The following is a 21651-nucleotide window of genomic DNA, read 5'->3' on the forward strand; positions in this document are numbered from 1 at the left end:
TATTGTAAGGCTTAGAGTAGGTGGATGAGCCTGTGAATGAGTTCTTACTATAGAAATTATAATGTATTAGAATATGCACATCAATATAAATATATATTATATATATATATATATATATATATATATATATATATATATATATATATATATATATATATATATATATATATATATATATATAATATATATATACAGCTGGCATTAATGTTATTTAGTCATTTATTAGGAATAAAGAATTTCTTCAACAAGTAACAACAAGATTCCTAGCCTATTTCAATTATAAAGTTGACATAATAATAATACTAAGCAAATCCCCAACAATGTCTATAATAGAAGTTCTACAGTGAGACAGTGAGAGAGAGAGAGAGAGAGAGAGAGAGAGAGAGAGAGAGAGAGAGAGAGAGAGAATGATGGGGTAGGAGGGTGAAATTCCGAAACAAGGCAGGAAGAATGACAGAATTTGTAGTCTTGTATCTGTGGATTGTAAGTCTTCTCTGCTCTCATATGGACTAAAACTTTAACAGTCAATTGCTCTGAGCTTCAAAAATGTAAAAATTGTCTTTTCTTTGACTTGAAACTCAACAGGTTTTCAATGTGCTCAAATGCATCTAAGTGAAGAATGTAAATTTCATCTGCTGGATCCATGAGCCAGATGAACCTTTACACATCTGCCCACATTCTCCACCAAATCCAGGTACGTATAGAGAGTATCTGAATGGAAAGAGAACTGAAGTTAGTGATAAATTAAAGAACTGGTACTTTTGCAGATGCACCAGGTTTTAGGGATGAACACCGTGGAAGAAGCCACAAGAATAGAGTAACTTATTGTTTTCTCTTAAAACTGGGAAAATTAGTTAGCAAATGGAAATTTATATGAGACAGATTGTTTCCACATACCACAGCTCTGTTGAATGGTTGATTCTGATTGGTCAGAAAGTGTTGATAAAATTTCTGTAACAGCAACTCTGATAATAAAGCAAATACAGGTTTATATTAATATGCTTATTCTTATACATTATCATATCTATAGTAACAACTCATTCAGATTAAAAAAAAAATTAATAAAAAATAACCTATAGTTGTTGATGTGGTGAAGTTTTCAGTGAGTTTATTTAGCATTTTTGGAAGGAGTCTCCAGGGCCAGTGCTTTGTAATGCACTGAGGTAAAGTTGTGACATGAGACAGTCTTCAGGACAGAGGACAGTTTCTCTGTACCATAACAAGCTGCACGTTTTGTCTTAATAACTTTAATAGAGAGAAAAAGAGCGGCAGGTGAAGGAATATTTACATACCAACGTTTCTATATGCTACAATGTAAGTGATAAGAACAAACTTGTTTTGATGACATTCTATAACATTAAATGTAACTATAAATGAATTAAAAAAAATAACAAGTGACATACTTTAATAAAGAAAAGAATTGTAAATTGGTATATTGCTTTGACATAAGAGGAATAAAACACTCTGGGATGTCCAGTTATTGGAAAATAACCCATCACAATCATAATCTATCTGTTGTTATATACGCTTTGTATTCATTGAGGCAGTTTGTATTGTAACAGCTGGCTTTTAGAATTCAACTTCTTTGTGTCATCAGAGAGATTAGGAATAAAACTGGTGTAATAATTTACCATCAGTGATAAAATCAGTGTGTGATACGAATTTCTTGTACTTTTATTTGAGTGAAGAATTTGAAGCTGTACTCCAGCTTTTACCAAAGTATCTTATTTAGATAAGTTCTTGTACTTTTTCTTGAGTAAAGATTTTAATACTTTGCATAGAAAACTATCATCTGCAAATAAATACATCTGGAGAAGCCATCATCTTGACTCTTTTCACTTGTGGTTTTGCAGTGACATGCAAGCTCAAGCGCTGTCCATTCTACAAATTCTTAAAATCTTACACTTGTTTTTGGTCAGTGGTGGAAACTTGTGGCTTTTGTATCACTGCCAGCTCAATCCACAGTTCTATGCTTACATTGTATTGTACACCCCTGTCCTGGCTTGTTCAAACCAGTTACAAGCTGCAAAAACACAGGCTGAGCTGGTCATGCTGGTAGACCAACTTTATCAGCTGGTAAGGTACAGTGAATGAAAAAAGTACAAACAGCCCTGTTAACATTGCAGGTTTTTGTGATACAAAAACAAATTAAACCAAGTCCAATCATGTCAGATCTTTTTCCACCTTTAATGTGGTAGAGCAGCCAACAAAATTCAAGTGAAAAACAAGTAGGTTGCATAAGTGTGCACATCCTTTTATAATGGGGCATGTGACTGTGCTCAGAATTAACCAATCACATTCAAACTCATATTCAAAAGTAATTATCGTACATTTGTCAACAATGAAATTATTCTGATTAACCCCAAATAAAGAACCGCTCTTTCTGTAGGATATTATTGACATCTTGATTTCATCCCACTGCTAAATCCATGGTCCGCCAAAAGCTTACAAATTATGTTCAGGATCAAAAGGTATTGATCAGGAGATGGGTACACAACACTGTGAAGGCCATCATCAACAAGTGGAAAAAATGTGGCACCATAGTGACATCACCGAGAACAGGACGTCACTCCAAAACAAAAGGACACAATGATTATCAGGGAGGCTTTCATGAGACCTAGGACAACATTAAAGGAGTCTCTTTGAATGTGACAACAGTCTCTCATGTTCTTTACGTCTGGGCTATGGAGAAAGTTTGCTATATGGAAACGATTTATCACAATAAAAAAAACAAAACATTTGTTCAAAATGTGGTATGGTCTGATGAGACCAAGTTAGAACCTTTTGGGTATAATTCTAAAAGGTATATTTGTTGCAAAAATAAAAAGACAGCTTTTCACCAAAAGAACACCACACCCAAGGTGAAGCCTGGTGGTGGCAGCATCATGCTATGGGGATGCTTCTGTTCAGTTGGAACTGTGGCTAGATAGGCAGAACCACTGATTGCTCCAAATACCAATCTACTTTGCCACAAATCCTGCAAGCCTCTGTTAGACAACTGAACATGAAGGAAATTATCACATTCTAGCATGATAATGACATAAAAGTACAAATCCAAATCAACAAAGGAATGGCTTCAGAAAAAGAAAAGTAATGTTTTGGGATGGTCCAGCCAGAGCCCCGATCTAACTTGAAGAGGGCTGTACACATGATTCACTTGCAATTATGAAGCATGTGCTAAGTTGGTAGAATCTTACCCAGAAAAGACTGTACTGTATTGTGCTGTATTACAAGCAAAAGTATTAATTAAAGGGGTGTGCACACTTATGCAACAGTTTTACAGTTTTTTCTTTCTTTTTTCCCCCCAAAAATGTCTTTTCACTTGAATTTTGTTGGTTGCTATACCACATTAAAGATGGAAAAAGTTTTGAAATGATTGATCTTGGTTTCCTTACTTACATTTAAAAAAACTAATTTTTTAACAAAGTGTGTAGACTTTTATATCCACTGTATTTTCAAGCTGTTATTATAAATGTTTCAGATTTGCTGATTGGCTTACTGTTGTTATTTCCTTAAAATTTGTCCAGGTGAAGAGTGTGTGTGTTCTTGTGCTCCTGTATATTCCTCTGTCTATGATGCACATCCCTGGACCATGCAGGCACTCCATAACCAATGATCACCTGCTCCAGATAAATCATCTTGTGAGTGGAAATGATTTTGCATCTTTATTCATTGCAATATGTGACAATAATATTCATACTCATGCACAAGTCAACTTGCAGATGCAGACCTACTCTTTCATTCATGCTCTTAAATGATTCAACTAATGGAGGTACTGGTCAAATTCTGAATACACTAGGAGAGAAAAACACTGCCATTGGCCTTTATAGGCTTTTTTTTTTGGTAAAATGTCTTGACTGGTTGTATCAGCAAAAGTCTACTAAATAATGTTTAAGACAGGATGGCACAGTCATTGCAAATACATTGCTACAAGGCTCATCAAAGTTTCAGTAATGTCTGCTTTTATTGACAGTAATCTGTGCTTTATCAAGTGTTCACAATATGTGTACAAAAAAATCTTCTGTCATATTAGATGTGTTTCTACACTCTAAAAATCAATGGATTAAAAACAACCCAAATTGGGTTATTTTTAGCCCAACGGCTAGACAAATATAGGTCAGAACACATTTTGGGCGAAACTAACCCATCAAGTTTAGTTGTTAATTTTAACCCAGGGGTTAAAATGAACCTTTTGGGTTGTTTTTCATCCCAAAGGATGGTTTCATTTTTACAAAAACACTGGGTTAAATTTATTTCATAAATAGGTTAATATTTTCAGGATTATTTTTACCCTTTGAAAATGTCAAATATACCACATTACAAACAAATATGTCAACATGGTTTCTCCTTTATTTATACACAAGAAGGTGTTCAGAAATGTATTGCTAGAGCTGCTAAAATAGTGTTTATATATAGACTTTGAAGTAAATGACTTAAATAAGTCATTATTTAAGATGAAAACGTCAGATTCTGATCAAAGGAGACGTGTAAAACATCTAAAAAAACTGAGCAACCAACTTATGATCCAGTGGGCATTACAAACAACTAAGTCAAAGCTAACAAAGATAGCATTTTTGCTTTTTCTAGTGTACAGTAATGGTTTTATTGGTAAATATATTGATACGAACCTTGTTTTTCCAAATAAATCGAACAGTCTGTCAGTGTGAAAACCACTACATCCACCTGAGGTGAATTCAAACAGTCCACGCTGAGTTGATCTGACCCAAGGAGCAGGACTGACGCGTCGGGGTGGGGGAGGGGTGCATTGATTCAACTGTCAGTGGAAATGACCCAGCCACTATCCCAGCAGTTGTGTTACACAAAACTACACCAAAACTACCCAAGACTGAGAAAATAACCCAATTAAATGACCCAAAAGGCTCAACCCAGCATTTTTATTAGAGTGTATGATGTGTTAATGTCAGCTAATATTTACACTGTTCCAGATCAATAACCATTTGAGGAATGGATGTTCAATATCCTACGTGTTCATCGAGAAAAGACATCTGGTAAGACTATTCACATTCAACAAAGATGTAGTTTTTAGTTTGTTGTTTAGTTTTAGTCTGATTCTGCAAAGGGAATTATATGTTCTATCTTCTTGACAAAGTGGAATTAGGATTAAACAGTGTTCCTCTGAGGACACTCTGGTTCCCCGCTCCTGTTTTTGAAGCTATTAGCATACAACCGTTTCCTACTAAAGGATTTCTTTAACTGACACTTGCCAGTTTGTGAAGAGACTCACAGCAAGTATTGCAAAAAGCGCTCTCACTTAAAAATAACTGCCTATTCAACAGCCATTCATGTCTAGAAGCCAAAGGAGCTAAATTGACCATGCTCTCTGGGTGGGAGGGATGGTATTACTCTCTCTCCCATGTCAATCCCAGTGACACTAGACAATTGTGGACATCTGTGTATGCGGAAAGGGGTAGATAGTGCTCTCCTCCGAGTGTGTTATACTGCCATATGGTGCAGCATAAGCAGCGGTTTGAAAAGATGAGTTTGGCTGGCTTTATGTGGCTCAGAGTACAGCATGAAAGGGCTGGCCATTTTCAAGATCAGATTCAGTGAAGAGCATTGGTTTAGGGCAATTCGGATTAATACAATTTTATTTGTATAGTGATTTTAACAATAGATATAGTAACAAAGTAGCGTTACAGAAAATACAAATGTACAGATGAGCAAGCCATAGGTGACAGTGGCAAGGAAGAACTCTATGAGATGACAGGAGGAAGAAACCTTGAGAGGAATCAGACTCAGAAGGGATGCCAACTTGCCACAGTTGTAGAAGGAAAACATTAAGTGTGCTGATGGTCAGTATGAACAGAATGTGAATAACGGGGATAAGCATAGGACAATATTTATGATTACACCATTTCTTAAGTACAAATTTTCAGTATCCAGTTATGCACTGAAGCAAGGGTGAGTCAGAGTAATGTTCAAATGACAGACTCAAACATGACTTATAACCAGGCTACCAAGAGTCCTCACAACTTGCCTGTCTGTCTTTCAGAGCTCAGTGTGTTATGTGAAGGCAGCTCTGCCGCGTGTGCTGGACTTGCTGAGCGTCCACTTCAGATACTCCCGAGGCTCCGAGAGCGCTCTGTCAGTCCGCTCTCTACAAAACCTCATCCATAACATCTACTCACAGCGCTGTGTGCCACCTCTTAATGAACAACTCGAGGTTTGTGCATGTGTGTCTGAGGGTGTGTATGTATTTCTGATTGTTTACATGCAGATGAGTGCAAATGTTTGCGTACCCTTAAGACAAAATGTAGATCTCACATATGTTGCATCATTAACCCTAGTAACCAAAAACTGTTTAACTCATAAAATATTCCAACAGTTTCCTCAATTAAATATAGATAATTAATGTTACAGTTGTTTCACAAGGCAGTCTCACATTATTACAAAAGCAGTGATGTAAGTCAGATCTTGACTCTTTGAGGTGAACATTGGGAGCTGATCAGATCTAACCTGATGTTCTGGTGACTGGGTATCGCAGAAATTATGGCCAAAGTCATAATTTATTTGGGAAAAAACCCTCCACTGGTCAAAGGTACATAACAAAAATTTACCAGTTGGGCTATCAAATGTTTCTTCAAACAATCCCTAATTGTTTATGGATTTTTCTCTAGGCTATACTGTACTATTATGTTCTTAAAACATAGAATAGGATTTTTCTCAGCCCATAATGTGCTTGATTGAGGAGAATTGGATGCTATATCAGGAAGGCATAAACATGTGCAGAATACATTGCATCCCCTGAACCACTGCAGCTCTGGTTCACCACCTTCAATGCTTACACAATTAAATGGGTTCACTCCAACCACAAAATGACCTCAAGGAGACACGGTGTAATCTAAATATCATCTGGTGTTTACTGTGCCTCGATCCACAATTGTCTCATGAGCACCAAACTCTCAACAACTCTGACATATTTATGAAAAATATGACCTTTTTTCGAGTGCCATTTTTAAGCTCAAGCAAAACATGTTGGTATTCAACACCTTGGGAAAAAGGATTGCGCATGGAGAGATGAGACATTTTATTTGGTGTTATTCTTCAACCTGATGAATGTCAAGTAATGTTTGCTAGTGGTTCCAGCACTTGCATCACTGTCTCTTCTTTAACAGATAGACAGGATTGAGTTCTGCCACACTTGTTACTTTCACCACAGTAATCCACAAAAAGAACCTCTTTTTATGTCAGATATACCCAAGTCACCATTTTAGAAAAGCTGGTGCTAAAACAATATCAAGACCTCAATTTCTACATCTTTGTTTAAAACATTCAACAGCATACACAGTGTAAACATATATCATATATCATAAATCATAAATCATAAGTCATAAATCTAGCCAAGTGTGTTCAAGTGTATGCTCTAATGTGCTGCCCAGTCCCATGTTTTGTTGCCTGGATACCTAACTGACTAAACTAAACAAAAAAAATAGTAGCTAAATTAATGTAATAAAGTAAGGGTGAGCTAGTTGAGTACATTAAAGTGCACCTATTATAGTTTTGAAACGTGCCTAATTTTGTTTTAAAGGTCTCATACAATAGATTCACATGCATCCAAGTTCAAAAAACATTTCAATGTGCTCATAATTTAAATTGCAGCATTACCTTTACGAACACGCTGCTTTTTCGTGTTTTTCGTTTATACTTTCAGAGTTTTCATTTACACTCTGCAAGTTTGTGTTCGCCAATCTGGCACAAACCTCTCATGTGGGTGGGCTTAACAGCGATTTACTCCCATTGGCTAGTGAGATTTGGATTGATAACTCGAGGAGGAGGATGACGACGATGATTATGATGATAACGAGAGCTCCTGAGAGCTCCTCTCGAAAAAAAAAATGTTGTATGAGACTATCCAAACCTCAAGTATTACTTACAAAATAATATACTGACTAAGCAAGTAAGTAATTTCCACTACAAAGTACAAACACTATAACCATATAGTGAACCGCATCCAGAACACCCTCCAAATTTTGTGCCACTCAAGTCTCTACTTCCTCATCAGGAAGTTTCGATTCAAATCTCACTAGCCAATGGGAGTAAATCGCTGTTAAGCCCCGCAATCTACTTATAAAGGGTTCCGCAAAGGGAAGTGTCAAATCCAGAGAAATATAACAGCATCACTTTTTCTCCAGGAGGACCCAGTGGTGTTTCTGAAGCAGTTCACAGATTCCCCTATTCAAGCCTTACAGCGAGCCAAGGAGGTTCTGGATATCTACCTACAGCTCATCACACAAACACACACAAACACATCTGTGGACTGGAGCTGCGCAATGGAATACAGCAACTACACAACTGTTGTCATTACAGAGCTGCCCAGAACACATAGAACAGGTACACACTAGACAAACTGACTACAGGTATATGTTTTGGCACGTTATACCATAGCGCTATTGGATTCTTGATTGTGATTGGTCAGAAGGTGTTCATCTGCGTTGAGGGCAGTGCCAGAAGCAAGGCAAACCACATATTTATATTAATACGCTCATTCTTACTGTATGTCATCATTTCTATAGTAACAGGTAATTCAAAATGGATGCACCACATGAGCTGGAAAACAGTGTGATTAAAGTGCTGTGTGTATTTTCCTCAGAGGCCACACAAGCGATGCTGGGACAGATTGAGCAGGACTCCTCTGATTTGAGTTTCTATAAACTGGGCTTCATCGTGTTAGCAGTGAGTGGGGGAATCTTCCTGCTTATCACTGTCTCTTGCCTCATACACAGAAAGGTAGGTCTTCCTGAAGTCTTTGGTTGCCAAATGTGTTATATGTAAACTCAACTTTAGAGCATTAGAAGATCATGATGATCATGTCTAACCTTCTACACACTGTTCACACTGATGTTGAGCTGTGGTAAGAGATAGTCTTTAGCTAATATGCACCAAACTATCTGACTTTAATGATAGACCTACAGTTGTTATTGGTTTAGAAACAGGTTGGTTTTGCAAAATCCCACTAGTAGAAAGTTTGATTAATGAAATAAGGTATTAAGGAGAGCTAAACAGATAAGACCATGAACAATGTTTTCTTATGTTTATGAGAAAAACAAATAATACTTATAACTAATTTCTCCTAGACTCCAATAATAATCACAGCTTCAGAATAATCATTAATATGTATAACATTATACAACACTGAATAATTTTTTTGGTTATGCCAACAATGTTTACTTAAAGCTGCTGTAGGTAACTTTTGAAAAAAAAAAAAAATTGAGACCCCTCTGGTAAAAATGAAAAAATAAAAAACTCATTAGTACAACATTTTTGTTGTTGCAGTTTCTCCTGTACATACTACAGTTACATACTACAGCTTTAATTTCATTTTTGTTCCCTAACAGAGATTTCATCAGCTTAGAAGACAAGACATGGAATTAGACACATGGTAATTTTACCTTCATTCTTTTGTAATCAGAAGGTGTTGATTAATTTTCTATAACATGAGCTCTTACAACAGTGCTGGCTGCAAAGCAAATCACAGGTTTATACTGCAGGCTTATAATGCACGAGTTACTATAGTAACGGCTCATTCAGAAGGACATGTACGGTGGATGCACAACATACTCCATGGTTAATAATGAAGCGATTAAAAATGTTATTTAACAAAGAATGACATTTAATAGGTGATATGGTGAAAGTTTTCCGCCACAAAGAAGTCTTCAGGACAGAGAAATCTGCGCTTTCCGGTTTCTCTGTAACATGATAAGCTGTAAAACACGTTTCACAATGTGATAAATCCACCAAAGACATAAATTACCTTAATTTTTTTTTTTTTACCCTGTGGTATGTACTGCTCAAATGGCTAAACGGTAAAAACATATAGAATGGAATGAAAGGTGGTCAAGGTGCTGATCATTCATCTCTCTCATTCTTCTCCAGGTCTGATGTCAGTCACATAGGGTTCTGCTCAACAGCTTTTAATCGAATGGATCTGATAATCTGAAGATTTTGTCAACTCCAAACTACACCATGTTTTCACAAAAGACAAAAAAAAACCCTGAAAGTGTATTTCTTTACATAATCAAAACCACACTTTAATGGTCATTGTATACATGTAAATGTTCACAGTTCATGTTCACAGTACCTTTCACATGTATAAACGACAGTACATTCAAACCATCTTTCTAATGTTGTAGAAATCTTTATAATACTTCATCGTTAATCGATGAATGCTGTTCTATTATAAACCTGTTTTCAAATAATTATATATTTATTACTGCTAGACCATATTTTTGCAAGAACCTTGCCACATTTTGCATAGTGACTTTTTTTTTGTGGTTCTGTATCTGAAGACTTGTAAAAAAATATATAAATAAATAAACCTGCTTTCACTGATTTTTTTCCCATGTCTTTTTCTTCTTTAAAGAAAAGAAAAAAAGCACTAAAAACTCACTCCAGAGATAATCTCTTATGCAGCAATCTGATAAATAGCCTGAAGGTTATGAGAAATGCCTGAAAACTTGCTGACAAAAAACTACTACAGACAGAAAATGCTAACCTCCCTATTAGCAAGGTTCACAATCGGTTGCATTTTGAGTCACAGTTAAATATAGTAGGGTAATCAGGGTAGGGTAATCACACAACCCAGCCATTATGGGACAAGAGCAATGTCACATGAGTGACCCCATATCCTGTTTCAGTTTATAGTTTACAAGAAGTCATCCATTTAGAGTCAATAGACACCCCCCCTACCCCCCCTATTAAAAACCACTACAGGACATGTGTTACTGAAGTTTCTCCAGGAATATTAGTAGGCAGAATGTAAAAGAATCTATTCCATGATTTATAGTGTATTACTTTGGTTTAAAATGTATTTTATGAATACAGTAATATAAAGCTACACAAATTCACAAAATCCTTAAACCGTGCACATTTCAGTTTAAGAACTTTTAATATTCGAGGATTTGGGTGGGGGAGGAACGACCTTTGAGATTTAATGAATGACCTGTAAAAGTACAGCTACATAGTGAAGGTGTTTTTCCATTCTTATAGATTATTCAAATGCTGCGTTTGTCGACGAAGTGGATGTGACAAACAGGAAACAATTTCCTGGTTCAAATGGGAAAGCGAAGATGTGTACATCCATTGTACTGTGTTGCATTAAAATTGCATTTTATAACACTACACCAGAAATGACAAACAAAAGACTGCTTATTTTTAAAGCCATTTTAATTGCAGAGTTCTTTACAAAATGAAAGTGTGATTACAAAAAAGCTAAAAACAAAGTGATCCCAGACAGCTGAATACAACCAGGTTGACTGCCCAGGGCCTTTATTATCATCATCATCAACATTTTTTTTTTTTTTGCTAACCTAGTCCAGCCAGCTTTTATCTACATCCTCAGGCAACAGTGCACCTCTGAGATCTAGAATGTGCTATGGACCTCCAGGGACAGACAGCAGCTGTCCTAAAAAGGACAGGCTGATGTTTGCATCTCCGGGTTATGCAGAGACCGAGAGAAGTCAGAAGAATTGGACTGTGCAGCAGAAGTGTGGATCACCGGCGTGTGGGTCTCAGCAGCTGTATGGCTGTGACTGAGTCAGGAAACAGGTTGTGGTAGGTTGGGAGGGGTACATAGGCAGCGGTGATCATTTTGCCTGTCAGAACAAAAACAAGACGAGATACATGTTAGTGCTTACTAAGATTAACATACTAAACTTCAATATATGATGTATTAAAATGTACCTCTAGTTTTGTGCCGGCATGGACAGAACAGATATTTGCAGTAGTGCTACACAATGCATCATTATTGCATTAAATACAATTGTGAAAACTTATTTTCACATTAGTGCTTTACCAACAGTAAGGTTTCTTGGATATAAATGGATATTTTGCCAAGTGTTTTCATTTTTCAAGCCAAGACTGTCAACTGCCATTTCTTCAATGCAATTCAACATTTAAACAGAATCCTTCACAGTATATGTGCACCACACAGTGAGGACCACAGTGCCGCTCTTAACACAACACAGTGCACTACAAAACTATAAGACGACTGTTAAAAATTTAGCCGTGGAATGAACAGCTTTACATGTGGGACGTGATAACTGTTCGTCTCCCTATTCATTATCAATGAGAAGCGCGCACAGCCGCCTGCCTCGCGAGTTCCCAAATTTTGTGGCTGCAATCTGAGAGTCACGTCGACATTGGGTAATATTTCCACTCTCGCTAGCAAACATGACTGACACAGAAAAAGAAAGTTTTCATAATGATGTGATTTTAGAAAGCAATTAAAATCAATGATACAACAAAACTAGCTAGACATGTTTCAATAGATTTAATATCAGGATTCGAGAAATTCATTCCGACAGCCGTAGCATATACTATGGAACATGTCTATGCACTGGACTCACTCAGGAGACATTCGTTAGAGCAAAGACTGATCTTACCTGCGAACCAGCGTCCATGTAGGGCACTGACAGCAGCCATGGCGGCCGGAATAGACGGACACTTCACGTACACGTTACCCTGTGAGAGTAAAAGAAGAACCCATTGAAAGCTAGAAAGGCACCAGAGGATACAAGTACAAATGTTAGAAACTGACTCTAGCCAGCAAGTTCGCAAAGCTTACTTGAGTGGAGTTCTTGTCTACATATATATGAACAACGCCTCCATGTTTATTGCACTCTTCAATGACATCATCCTGAATCTCTATATCCCAGCCAGGCTCGTTTTCTCTGATGGGGAGAAAAAACAGACAGAGAATCACAATAAACAAACACTTCAACACAAACACATACACACACTTGAAGATAGGCAGAGTGTTGGAAAGACTCACCCCTGTGGGCTGAACATGTTGGAAAGCTGTAGGCAGTGAGTTGCCAGGGGTTGGGTGGGGAGGTTCATGGCCTGGTTCATGCTTGGTGCAGAGATCACTGTAACAGAAATCATTTATAGTTGAATATCTTGAGTACATAGTATAAACATTATTTCATTTTCAATAATTGCTTAATCCTGTCAGGGCTTTCGCATAGTGTTCCTGGGGATGGAACAAAACATGCTACATTTGATTTTAATAGTGGAATAAATGATTATGCTGCTACATCTAATTTCCGTGTGGGTTGCAATACCTTTATAAAAAAAATAAAATAAAAAAAGGGGGGGGGCGGGGGGGCGGCCTGCCTTACACTGAAAAAAAAATGTGTGTCTTGATTAAGTCATGATTCATGTACACTCAAACACATGTCCAACATTCTGCAGTCTCAGCAACACATCCAACGTCCTGCAGAGTCAACAATACAAAGGCTAATATTGCAATAATGATTAACATGCGATATCATGAAGTCTTACGTTGAACCAAACAGAAACTGCGATTGTAGCCTGCAAGCCATGAAACCTAACAAAATTTAAACACCTTATAAATAACTGCATGATTTCTAGAGCAGACTGTAACTTTATGAACATAATCACAAAAGGTGCAGAGCACAATGCACTGAAGCAAGAACGGTGTTCTACCGAAGCATAAGACAATGCAGAATTGCCCTGATAAGGGCCGGGGGGAAAAAAAGGGGGTGATGCAACACTTCAACCTTACGAAAGCAACTGTGGAAGATTGAACGTTTTATTACCCATGACCATATCTCTGTTTGCACAATGTCCTAGGTTGTTACATGTATAATACCAGCCAAAAGTTTAGAAGCATTTTTTCTTATACCTATACCCCCCCCACATTGTAGAATAATTAAGAAGTCATCAAAACTCTGGAATAACACAAATGGGAATTACATTGTAATCAAAAATAAAAATCATTTAATATTTTAGCCTCCTCAAAGTAGACACCCTTTTTGCCCAGAATTTTCAGAGATGTATTCTTCACATTTTCTCAACCAATTTCCTGATAAACAAAAAACACAAGATCCCTACCTCCAGGAAGGTTACCAAACGGGATAGAGCCGCTCATCTGCAGAGCGTGCTTTGCGGCTGGAGGAATCTGCAGCCCTGTACCTATTTAAAAATAAATAAATAAGCAAGCAAGCACACACACACAATTATAATTGTTGAAAATTTCCTTGGAAATTAAATCATAGCAGGAAACATCAAACGCATTAATATTTCATTATGACACCTAAATGCAGACCGTCAAAACAGACTCCAACACACGGTTTAACACTCTGATCCCTACCTTCTGCAAGTCGGGCCATCAGCTGCAAGCGGCCCGTGGTGCCCAAGTCGATGCCTGTTCTCTCCAGCTCATCGTTGTCCAAGAAAGAGCTGGCTGATGAGCCATCTGAGCGCTCCGTCACATGACCCACCTTCATGGGCCGGCCAGCCAGCTCAAAACCGTTCAGCTGCTCTAGGGCCCTCTTGGCACATTCAGCATCTGCAAACTACAAATCAACGGAGCAGGTTTCCGATTAGCTTAAAAGACATTTTAAATCCTGAAATCCAGTTGTCACTAATGAACAGTGTACAAGAATCATACATTTTAATTATACTGCTTTCATTTAATATGTAACATTTAACGGAGAGCTCAGGAGAATAAAAAGATTTTTTTCCCCCTCAACAATGTTCTTGCCAGTCCTACCTAGTATCAGTGAGTTAACCAATATTAGTAAGTAATAAATATAAATAAATAAATAAAAAGTTTGGTTTGATTCTAACGATGAGGAAGTTGCTTGCCTTTGATCGGCCTGGTCACATAGCCAAGTTGTTATTTTTTATTCAATTGTAATGTTGACATAGTGGTCATGCAAAATTTTATCTCCAACAGTAATCTCCTAATATCTACTGACTACCAAGACATTTTTTTTCCACCAGCTCTTGTCCGCCATGCTGGTTTTCTCCTTCTAAAAAAATAAATAAAATAAAAATCAAGCACTCTTGAGGTCACTTGACCTTTTCTGAAAAGTTGTGACCAAAAAAAATGCCGGTGGCTGCATTCTGCCCACATGTTTAAAAAATAAATAAATAAAATAAAAATCATGCACTGTAAATGACTATGCGAAGGCTACCTTAATCATATGATGAAACTTCTCATTTTATTGAATCAAACTGAGCAAGATGATAAAATTTAAACCTTATAAAAGAACCATATTGCTATTGAGATGACAGTTACTCTGGCTGACGCACATGCTCATTATGTAAAACTCACCTGCAGCTTTAGAATAATTAGTCATTGCAAGCTTTAATTCTGCGCTAAGAGAAACAGCATACTCCTTCCCCAAAGACATACTTGCTATGGTTCAATATTATAAAACAATGTCCAACAGAAGCAAGCAAAAACTGGTGCGGTGTGGAAATGTGCAGAGACAATGCACAAGCAGGCATATAGAGTTACAGTACATATATATAATGCAATTTAGTCACTGTGTGTTTATTGGTTCCTGTAAAAAGTCTCTTACCGATATAAAGCCATAACCTTTTGACCTGCCCGTCTCGCTGTCCATGATCAACTGGATGCTTTCAATCTAGGTAAGAAAATCAGACCTGGGATTGAGTGAGCGCTCATAACTACTTTGCATTACTAGAATTTCATGCTGAAAGTGGCACTCAAAAGCCCATGTGGTGTCTCATACATCTGCATCAGTGTGAGCACAGAAATAATGCCGTAATCAGTCTCACCCTCCCAAATGGCTCGAATATGCCTCTGAGCATTTCCTCGGTGATGTTGAAGTGCAGGGAACCCACATAGAGCCGCATTGGCCCCGCGTTGCCTTTCTGCAAGTTAAGGGCTGCTGCCGCCGCCGCTGCTCTGTTTTTTTCAGCCTAGATGAGACAATGATACAGACTTAGACAACACATACAATAAGCTGAAACAGGAAGACTGTTAGTATGTGATTATAGACACCTGCGAGGCCTGAACAATGATCGGCACTCCCAGCAACCTCTGCCCCGTCAGTCCAATAGCCAGGGGCACGGAGGTGGCCTCCACAAACTCAATATATGCAATACCCTTAGATCTGCGAGAGTTTCTGTCCGAAATCATCCTCACATCACGCACCTTTAGCAAGGAGGAGGAGGAAAAAAAAAAAAAAAAAAAGTCAAACCACATTAAAAAAAGGAGAAGAAAAATACATAAATAAATAAATAAACAAATAAAATAAAAAAAGGGCGGTGGGGGCACTTACTTTGCCCACAGCAGAGAAGAATTCCTCCAGGTCTCTGGGTCTGATTCTGGCAGCCAGCTGCATGCAGAATACTGTGCGGGCATCTCTCTCCTCCGCACTCAGATTATCAATAGGTTTCCTGTGGTAGAAAGTAGCTAATACATTTCTTTACTGAGGCTTAACATTAAGGTTTAGTTCTGATTATAAAATAAATGTCCACATTATTCACAATAACATCAATAGCCAATAAATATAATTCATATTGCAGTGAATGAACAAAACGAAAAAGTAGTATAGTTATGTTACCTTATTGGACTCTTCTCTTTCTTAAATGGGCTCTTGCTTCGAGAGCGTTTGCGGCTGTAATGTAGAAAAAGAAAAAAAGTGGTTTGAGATTATCTGTTTATTTTCCAGGGGTGTTCACAGGTATTCAAATACCTGGTTATGTATTTGCAGTGCCACTACACGAATACTGAATCATTATTCAGATATTCTTATGCCCTACGTCCACATTAACTGAGATAATAATAACAAAAATTGTGTCTGCTAATACTTGATTCAGAAAACAGCACAGTTGTGGTGCGCCAGTTAGACGCATGCCGTATATTGGGATGGCAAAATCTCAGCAGTTTATATGCTCTTATGGGCCTGAGCAGGCAGCCAGATATGAACATCAGATCTTGCACATCGAGTACGCATCGAGTGCGTGATGAGAGGCTGCAATACTCACTGGGGGCTTTTGTGACCTCTATAACGTCCATGCCTTTCATGACTTCGAGAAGGGTGCTGCTCTCTGCTACGTGATCGCTTCTTCTCCCGGCTGCGGCTCTTACGCTTGTCTCTGCCCTTCTTGCGCTCTCTGCTCCTACTCCTGCGGCGTTCGGCACTCGGGCTTCGACTCCGACTGTGCCTTTTCCTATGTAGTGATTGAAAAAAAATTTATTACAAGTGTACAGCATGTGGACTGTCACCACAATGATGAGTAAAGAAAGAACAGTTACTCACTTCCTGCTGTGCTCCTCATAGCCATTTGCACTATAGGACTTGCTGTCACCCTAAGCAGGGTTGATAGAAGAACATCGTGAGGATGGACAGGATACATAGCAAGTCGTCAAGGGAATGGGGGAGGGGGACAAGAGAAAATACAGAATATATTGATTTAGAAAAACAGTTACATTTCATGTTGCCTGCGATGACCTTGGTGCTCTGCCGCCTAAAATCAAATCTTTGCCCCCCCAAAAAAGGAGCAACAGGTTACATGATAGCAAAAGGACCATGGTGCTTAATGGAGACTCAGCTCTAGAATCTGACAGTAACCTGCTATTTTAAACCTAAAGCTTGCTGCTAAGGACATGGTCGCTAAACGGGTTTCCACAGTGGAGGCGGTCATTCGGTGAGATCTTCCCCCATTTGTGCGGTTGGACTGTGTGAGTGCGATGCCATCTCTGTCTTACATCTCGTCCTGAAGCAGACAGGAATTTACACGGCTTAGTCAGAACGGCTCCCATGTGACATGGCATCAAATTAACACCAAAAAAACAAGAGAAAACCCTCACCCTTTTTTTTTAAAACATCAATTTCTTTTTTTAATACCTACAACCAAGCCAACTTGGGAAGTTTACTGCATGTGTGATAAATAAGGCCAAATATAGTTTCTTGATTATGCTTTTAATGGATCACAAAAGATACCTAAAAGCAAATGGCAAAATAAAAATGGATTAAGGAGAAGCTTAAAAATGAGGAGCATGCAAAAAAAAAACAAAACAAAACAAAAAACCCTCAAGATGTTGACTTATCTGAGACCTTCTCTAGAGAATGGCTTGGGAGACAGTATTCATATTCTGGAACAATCCGTTTAATATTGTAACAACAAGCAAAAGTACAGGTGCTCTAATGAACTCCCAAAGAACACCACTTCTTCATGAAACTATACATTAGAGTCTTTAAGAACAACTGCGTAATCCATGTAGCTGAGATGATCTGCCAGGTAGCATGATCTCAATAAAAGCTACTACTTATGATGCCAGCGTTTGCAGTACAAAGATCAACCATGTATGTAGTAAAAATGTGAATACTGTCTCCAATTCATGTCAGGTTCTATCCCTGTTTCATCCACTGTCATTCATCTTGTTGACACCAGACAGGTGACAGGATGAGAGTCTTTTGGTATTTGACCTAAGGGAACACAGTACATCAATATATGCCGCAATGACGACCTTACTTTTTTCACACTTCACACTGGAATCAAAGGTGTATTCAGGGAAGTAGAGATGAGATATCATTAGGCAAGTCTATAAAGAGAGATAGATGGGCATTTATTTGTAATTCAGATCATTTGCTGAAGCATCATACATCACATCATTCTCTCTACCACTGAGACAGACTTGTGAGACATTTAATCAAATACTCATCTTCTGAGTTGCTTTATTTCAACAGCTACTCAGGCATGTGCAAAAGAGTCAATTCATGTTAAGTGAAACAGCCATGTTCAGGTCACCCACCTTCCTGTAAGGCGCTTCAAGCATCGCCTCGATATCAAAGTCGTCTGCCATTGGAGACCTGTCCAATTGAAGGCATGGAAATAAGTATTGTTAAAAGATAAATACAAGAGAAAATATTACAGGACAATCCACTTATAATCACTGTGGTGTTCTACTATGAAAATTTAACTTGAGTTGACCTTTTTTAATTCACTGACTTTGACTAATGGGGGATTCATCTCTACCTAAATAGAGCAATGCAGCAGAGCTTTAGTACTTTAATCTGCCAAGCTATCTCACCTCACCGCCCCCCTCCCCCATCTGTTCATTCAATATTACTGAAAAAAGTGAGTGAGAAACGAAGCAATTGCTCTTTTGTTTTTCAGGACGTAACAGAAATCACTCATGCTTGAATTAAAATAAGTATCACAAAATATATCGAAAGTATTTCAATACAAACTTATTCAATGAGTTTAAGGTGAGAGTTTTCCTTGAAAACCTAAGTAAACTAACTTCATGTCGTTCTTAGTGTGTTTTTAATTAGTGTATTGAGAAAATACAGGGAATAAATCTTAACCAAAATAACGGGATTAAAAAAGGATTAAAACTGTTCGGGGGTAATTATCCATGCGTCTCTCTTTCGACTGACCCGAGTTATATAACGTTCTTATCAAAACACATCATAAAAACCTGAGATAAAAATCTTATTTGGTGCAAGCCTCTGTAATAAACACACCGCTAATGTCTTTACACGTTAAATTCTTCACTCTTTGGTTTGGACTTGGACAAAACAGTTTCTCAGGCCTTCGACGGTAAAACCTTTATTTAGTTAGCAACCCACAAGCTACCTCGTACACTTTCGTATATATTGCCCTGGGCTAGAGAGTTAATAAACTCTTAAAAACAATTAATTACAAATAATAATAATAATAATAATAATAATAATAATAATAATAATAACCCGAACCAGTCCGATTACCTGCACGCTTGCTGTTGTATCTGTGGAAATCGTCGCGATATTGATGCAAACTAGCTCGCTAGTAACATACGAGACAAATAATGCTAGCTATGTAACTAGCTATGGTTTCCTCTTCAAATTCCGGTAACCAAATCTACGTGGTGTTAGCTGTAATTATTAAACACCATATACAAAAATCAATAGGCAAAAAATATTATTACTATCCTCCACACTCGAAAAGAGAAATACGCTAGCTATCTGAGGTAGTTTGCTAGCTAGACTTGTTTATAAGTTCACCTTCTGTATACCACTTCCGGGATGTCTTACAAAATGGCGGTCAAACGGGGTTTCTCGGTCAAAAGTGCACGGACTTCCTTCGCACATCAATGGCCATTGAGTGTAATTTGTACCGTTAGCAAGGCTATTATTTAAGGAACCACTGAGGTGACATGGTGGTTACTTTTTAATAAGGTGGCCACAAATTAATGTATTAATTATGTCTTTCAATACTCCTATAACTAAACAATATTTGGGAAGTTTACTGTATATCTGTTAAATAAGGCCAAATAAGCAAAAAAAAAAAAAAAAAAAAAAAAAAAAAGAAAGATTATGTTTCACACGAGTCTAAAGAAAAACTTTAAGCAAATGGTACAAATAAAATAGATTAAGGAAAAGCTAAAGAAGAACAATATTTGGCCAAAAAGAGAGAGAGAAAAAACGTACACTAGCTCTTACACCCCTACTCTGCGCACTTTGCTTCTCTAGAACTCAATTAAAAATCTTGTATTGTTCTCCACTTGATATATCGTTTTGCTTGTATTTCCTAATGTGTAAGTAATTTTGGATAAAAGCGTCTGATAAATGTAAAATGTTTGTTGACACCTGACCAAAACACTCATATAGTTCCTTTTGCTCTGGTCACACCATGTGTGACTCTCCAAATTAATATAACGAGCCTACAAAATATATTAAGACAATGAGTTAAGTTTCTTGACCTCTATTTTGTCACTACAGAGTACTTAAATTGTGGCAGCTATTGTATTTTAATATGAAAGACAGATTGGATTAGACCATTGTGATAACAGCAACTTAAGTACGAGGATAACCTTGCTGAAACCCTAAAAGAATTTGTAATGGTTATAATGGAATTTGTATTGGTTATATGGAAACTGTAATGGTCCCTGTGGGTCTCTATTGGTAATTTGTTGCTTTCTTTTGGTGGTATGTTATGTCTAGTGGATACCATTAAGGATCAATAATGGTAAAGGTAATGGTCTTAATTTTGTAATGATATTTGTAGTGGAAACCATTAGAATTTATTTGATGGTTTCTATTTTTTTTCCATAGGGAAGTGATAATATTGCACTTTAATAAAATCTCGGAATGACACATAAAGACATATAGTCACTGGTGTTGCGACAGGGATATACCATTAGCCTACATCATGTTAAGTGAATTCTCAAAGAAATTAGACTTTTTCTACTATTTCCATCAAATAATTAACTGGGGGCCATGTATTAATAATGACATACCCACAATATTATGTCTTGGGCTCAAGTTACACAAACATAATTATAATTATTTCACCTATATTTGGCTACACTTTGAAATGGTTGAGTTGGATAGGTTTTAACCTGGGATTAGGTTTAACGGACATTCAGTCTAGCAACTCTGATTTCTAAATGGAAATTAAAAAAAAAAAATCCATCAGGAATTTGAGCCCTTGGGAAAGGATTGTGAAGGTGTCATGTGGAAATGTACGCTCCACTAACCGCCATCACCTCTGTTGTCAAGTATTTGAATTTATATACAACACTTGCAAATACCTCAGTGTTGCCAAGTCTCATGAGACAAATTAGCAACTGCAGCTTCAAAAACAAGCTCAATATTATAGCCTGTTACAGCCTCAAAGTAAACAGACTCAATAAATGAGCCTGAAACATATTAAACTAAAACCACTCACAGTTTGAAAAGCAAAAACAGAATTTATTTAATAATAATAATAATAAAAAGAAATCATCAAATGGCAACAAAGTTTAATGGGAGAACAGGCACTACCCACTCACCTCTGATCACCTGTGAGCAGAATATGAATGGAGAGATGGAAAAGGAGAATACATTAGAACCATATATATGAGAATATTACGCTTGTTTT

The 21651-nt window shown here is 37.4% G+C and overlaps 2 protein-coding genes across 6 annotated transcripts; one reads left to right on the plus strand and one right to left on the minus strand.

Moving 5' to 3' along the window:
- Nucleotides 1–390: 390 nt before the first annotated feature.
- Nucleotides 391–10350, plus strand: csf1b (colony stimulating factor 1b (macrophage)). 2 transcript variants are annotated; one of them, XM_017467060.3, is made up of 9 exons: nucleotides 391–483; nucleotides 586–694; nucleotides 3528–3641; nucleotides 4947–5009; nucleotides 6014–6184; nucleotides 8154–8352; nucleotides 8612–8748; nucleotides 9357–9400; nucleotides 9895–10350. In XM_017467060.3, the coding sequence occupies exons 2-9, from the start codon at nucleotides 644–646 to the stop codon at nucleotides 9956–9958; spliced, it is 843 nt and encodes a 280-aa protein (XP_017322549.1). In that variant the 5' UTR covers nucleotides 391–483; nucleotides 586–643; the 3' UTR covers nucleotides 9959–10350. The 2 variants fall into 2 exon arrangements, with proteins under 2 accessions (XP_017322549.1, XP_017322550.1); XM_017467061.2 differs by lacking the exon at nucleotides 391–483 and having other exon boundaries at nucleotides 494–694.
- Nucleotides 10351–11166: 816 nt separating this feature from the next.
- rbm39b (RNA binding motif protein 39b) lies at nucleotides 11167–19839 on the minus strand. Of its 4 annotated transcripts, XM_053680144.1 has the most exons (17): nucleotides 19518–19837; nucleotides 18560–18617; nucleotides 18280–18349; nucleotides 17234–17520; nucleotides 17064–17113; nucleotides 16789–16974; nucleotides 16365–16418; nucleotides 16080–16197; nucleotides 15800–15952; nucleotides 15574–15717; nucleotides 15354–15419; nucleotides 14135–14339; nucleotides 13876–13956; nucleotides 12791–12887; nucleotides 12584–12689; nucleotides 12402–12480; nucleotides 11167–11612 (listed from the first exon to the last, which is right to left on the minus strand). In XM_053680144.1, exons 8-17 carry the CDS (start codon nucleotides 16140–16142, stop codon nucleotides 11512–11514), a joined length of 1095 nt encoding a protein of 364 aa, XP_053536119.1. In that variant the 5' UTR covers nucleotides 16143–16197; nucleotides 16365–16418; nucleotides 16789–16974; nucleotides 17064–17113; nucleotides 17234–17520; nucleotides 18280–18349; nucleotides 18560–18617; nucleotides 19518–19837; the 3' UTR covers nucleotides 11167–11511. The 4 variants fall into 4 exon arrangements, with proteins under 4 accessions (XP_053536119.1, XP_053536118.1, XP_017323902.1 ...); XM_053680143.1 differs by having other exon boundaries at nucleotides 17064–17520; XM_017468413.3 differs by lacking the exons at nucleotides 17234–17520; nucleotides 18280–18349 and having other exon boundaries at nucleotides 19518–19839.
- Nucleotides 19840–21651: the final 1812 nt, after the last annotated feature.

Source organism: Ictalurus punctatus, chromosome 5, assembly GCF_001660625.3.
Source record: "Ictalurus punctatus breed USDA103 chromosome 5, Coco_2.0, whole genome shotgun sequence".
Classification (NCBI taxonomy): Eukaryota; Metazoa; Chordata; class Actinopteri; order Siluriformes; family Ictaluridae; genus Ictalurus; species Ictalurus punctatus.

Bases quoted from the DNA above. Each gene is read 5' to 3' on its own strand.
- csf1b (XM_017467060.3), top strand. From the start codon at position 644: ATGAGCCAGATGAACCTTTACACATCTGCCCACATTCTCCACCAAATC. The intron at 6,185-8,153 runs GTTTGTGCATGT...CTTTTTCTCCAG, and splicing joins CTCTTAATGAACAACTCGAG to GAGGACCCAGTGGTGTTTCT. The intron at 9,401-9,894 runs GTAATTTTACCT...ATTCTTCTCCAG, and splicing joins GACATGGAATTAGACACATG to GTCTGATGTCAGTCACATAG.
- rbm39b (XM_017468413.3), bottom strand. From the start codon at position 18,610: ATGGCAGACGACTTTGATATCGAGGCGATGCTTGAAGCGCCTTACAGG. The intron at 15,718-15,799 runs GTGTCTATAATC...TGTCTCATCTAG, and splicing joins TCATTGTTCAGGCCTCGCAG to GCTGAAAAAAACAGAGCAGC. The intron at 12,888-13,875 runs GTAGGGATCTTG...TTTCTGTTACAG, and splicing joins GTTTGGTAACCTTCCTGGAG to TGATCTCTGCACCAAGCATG.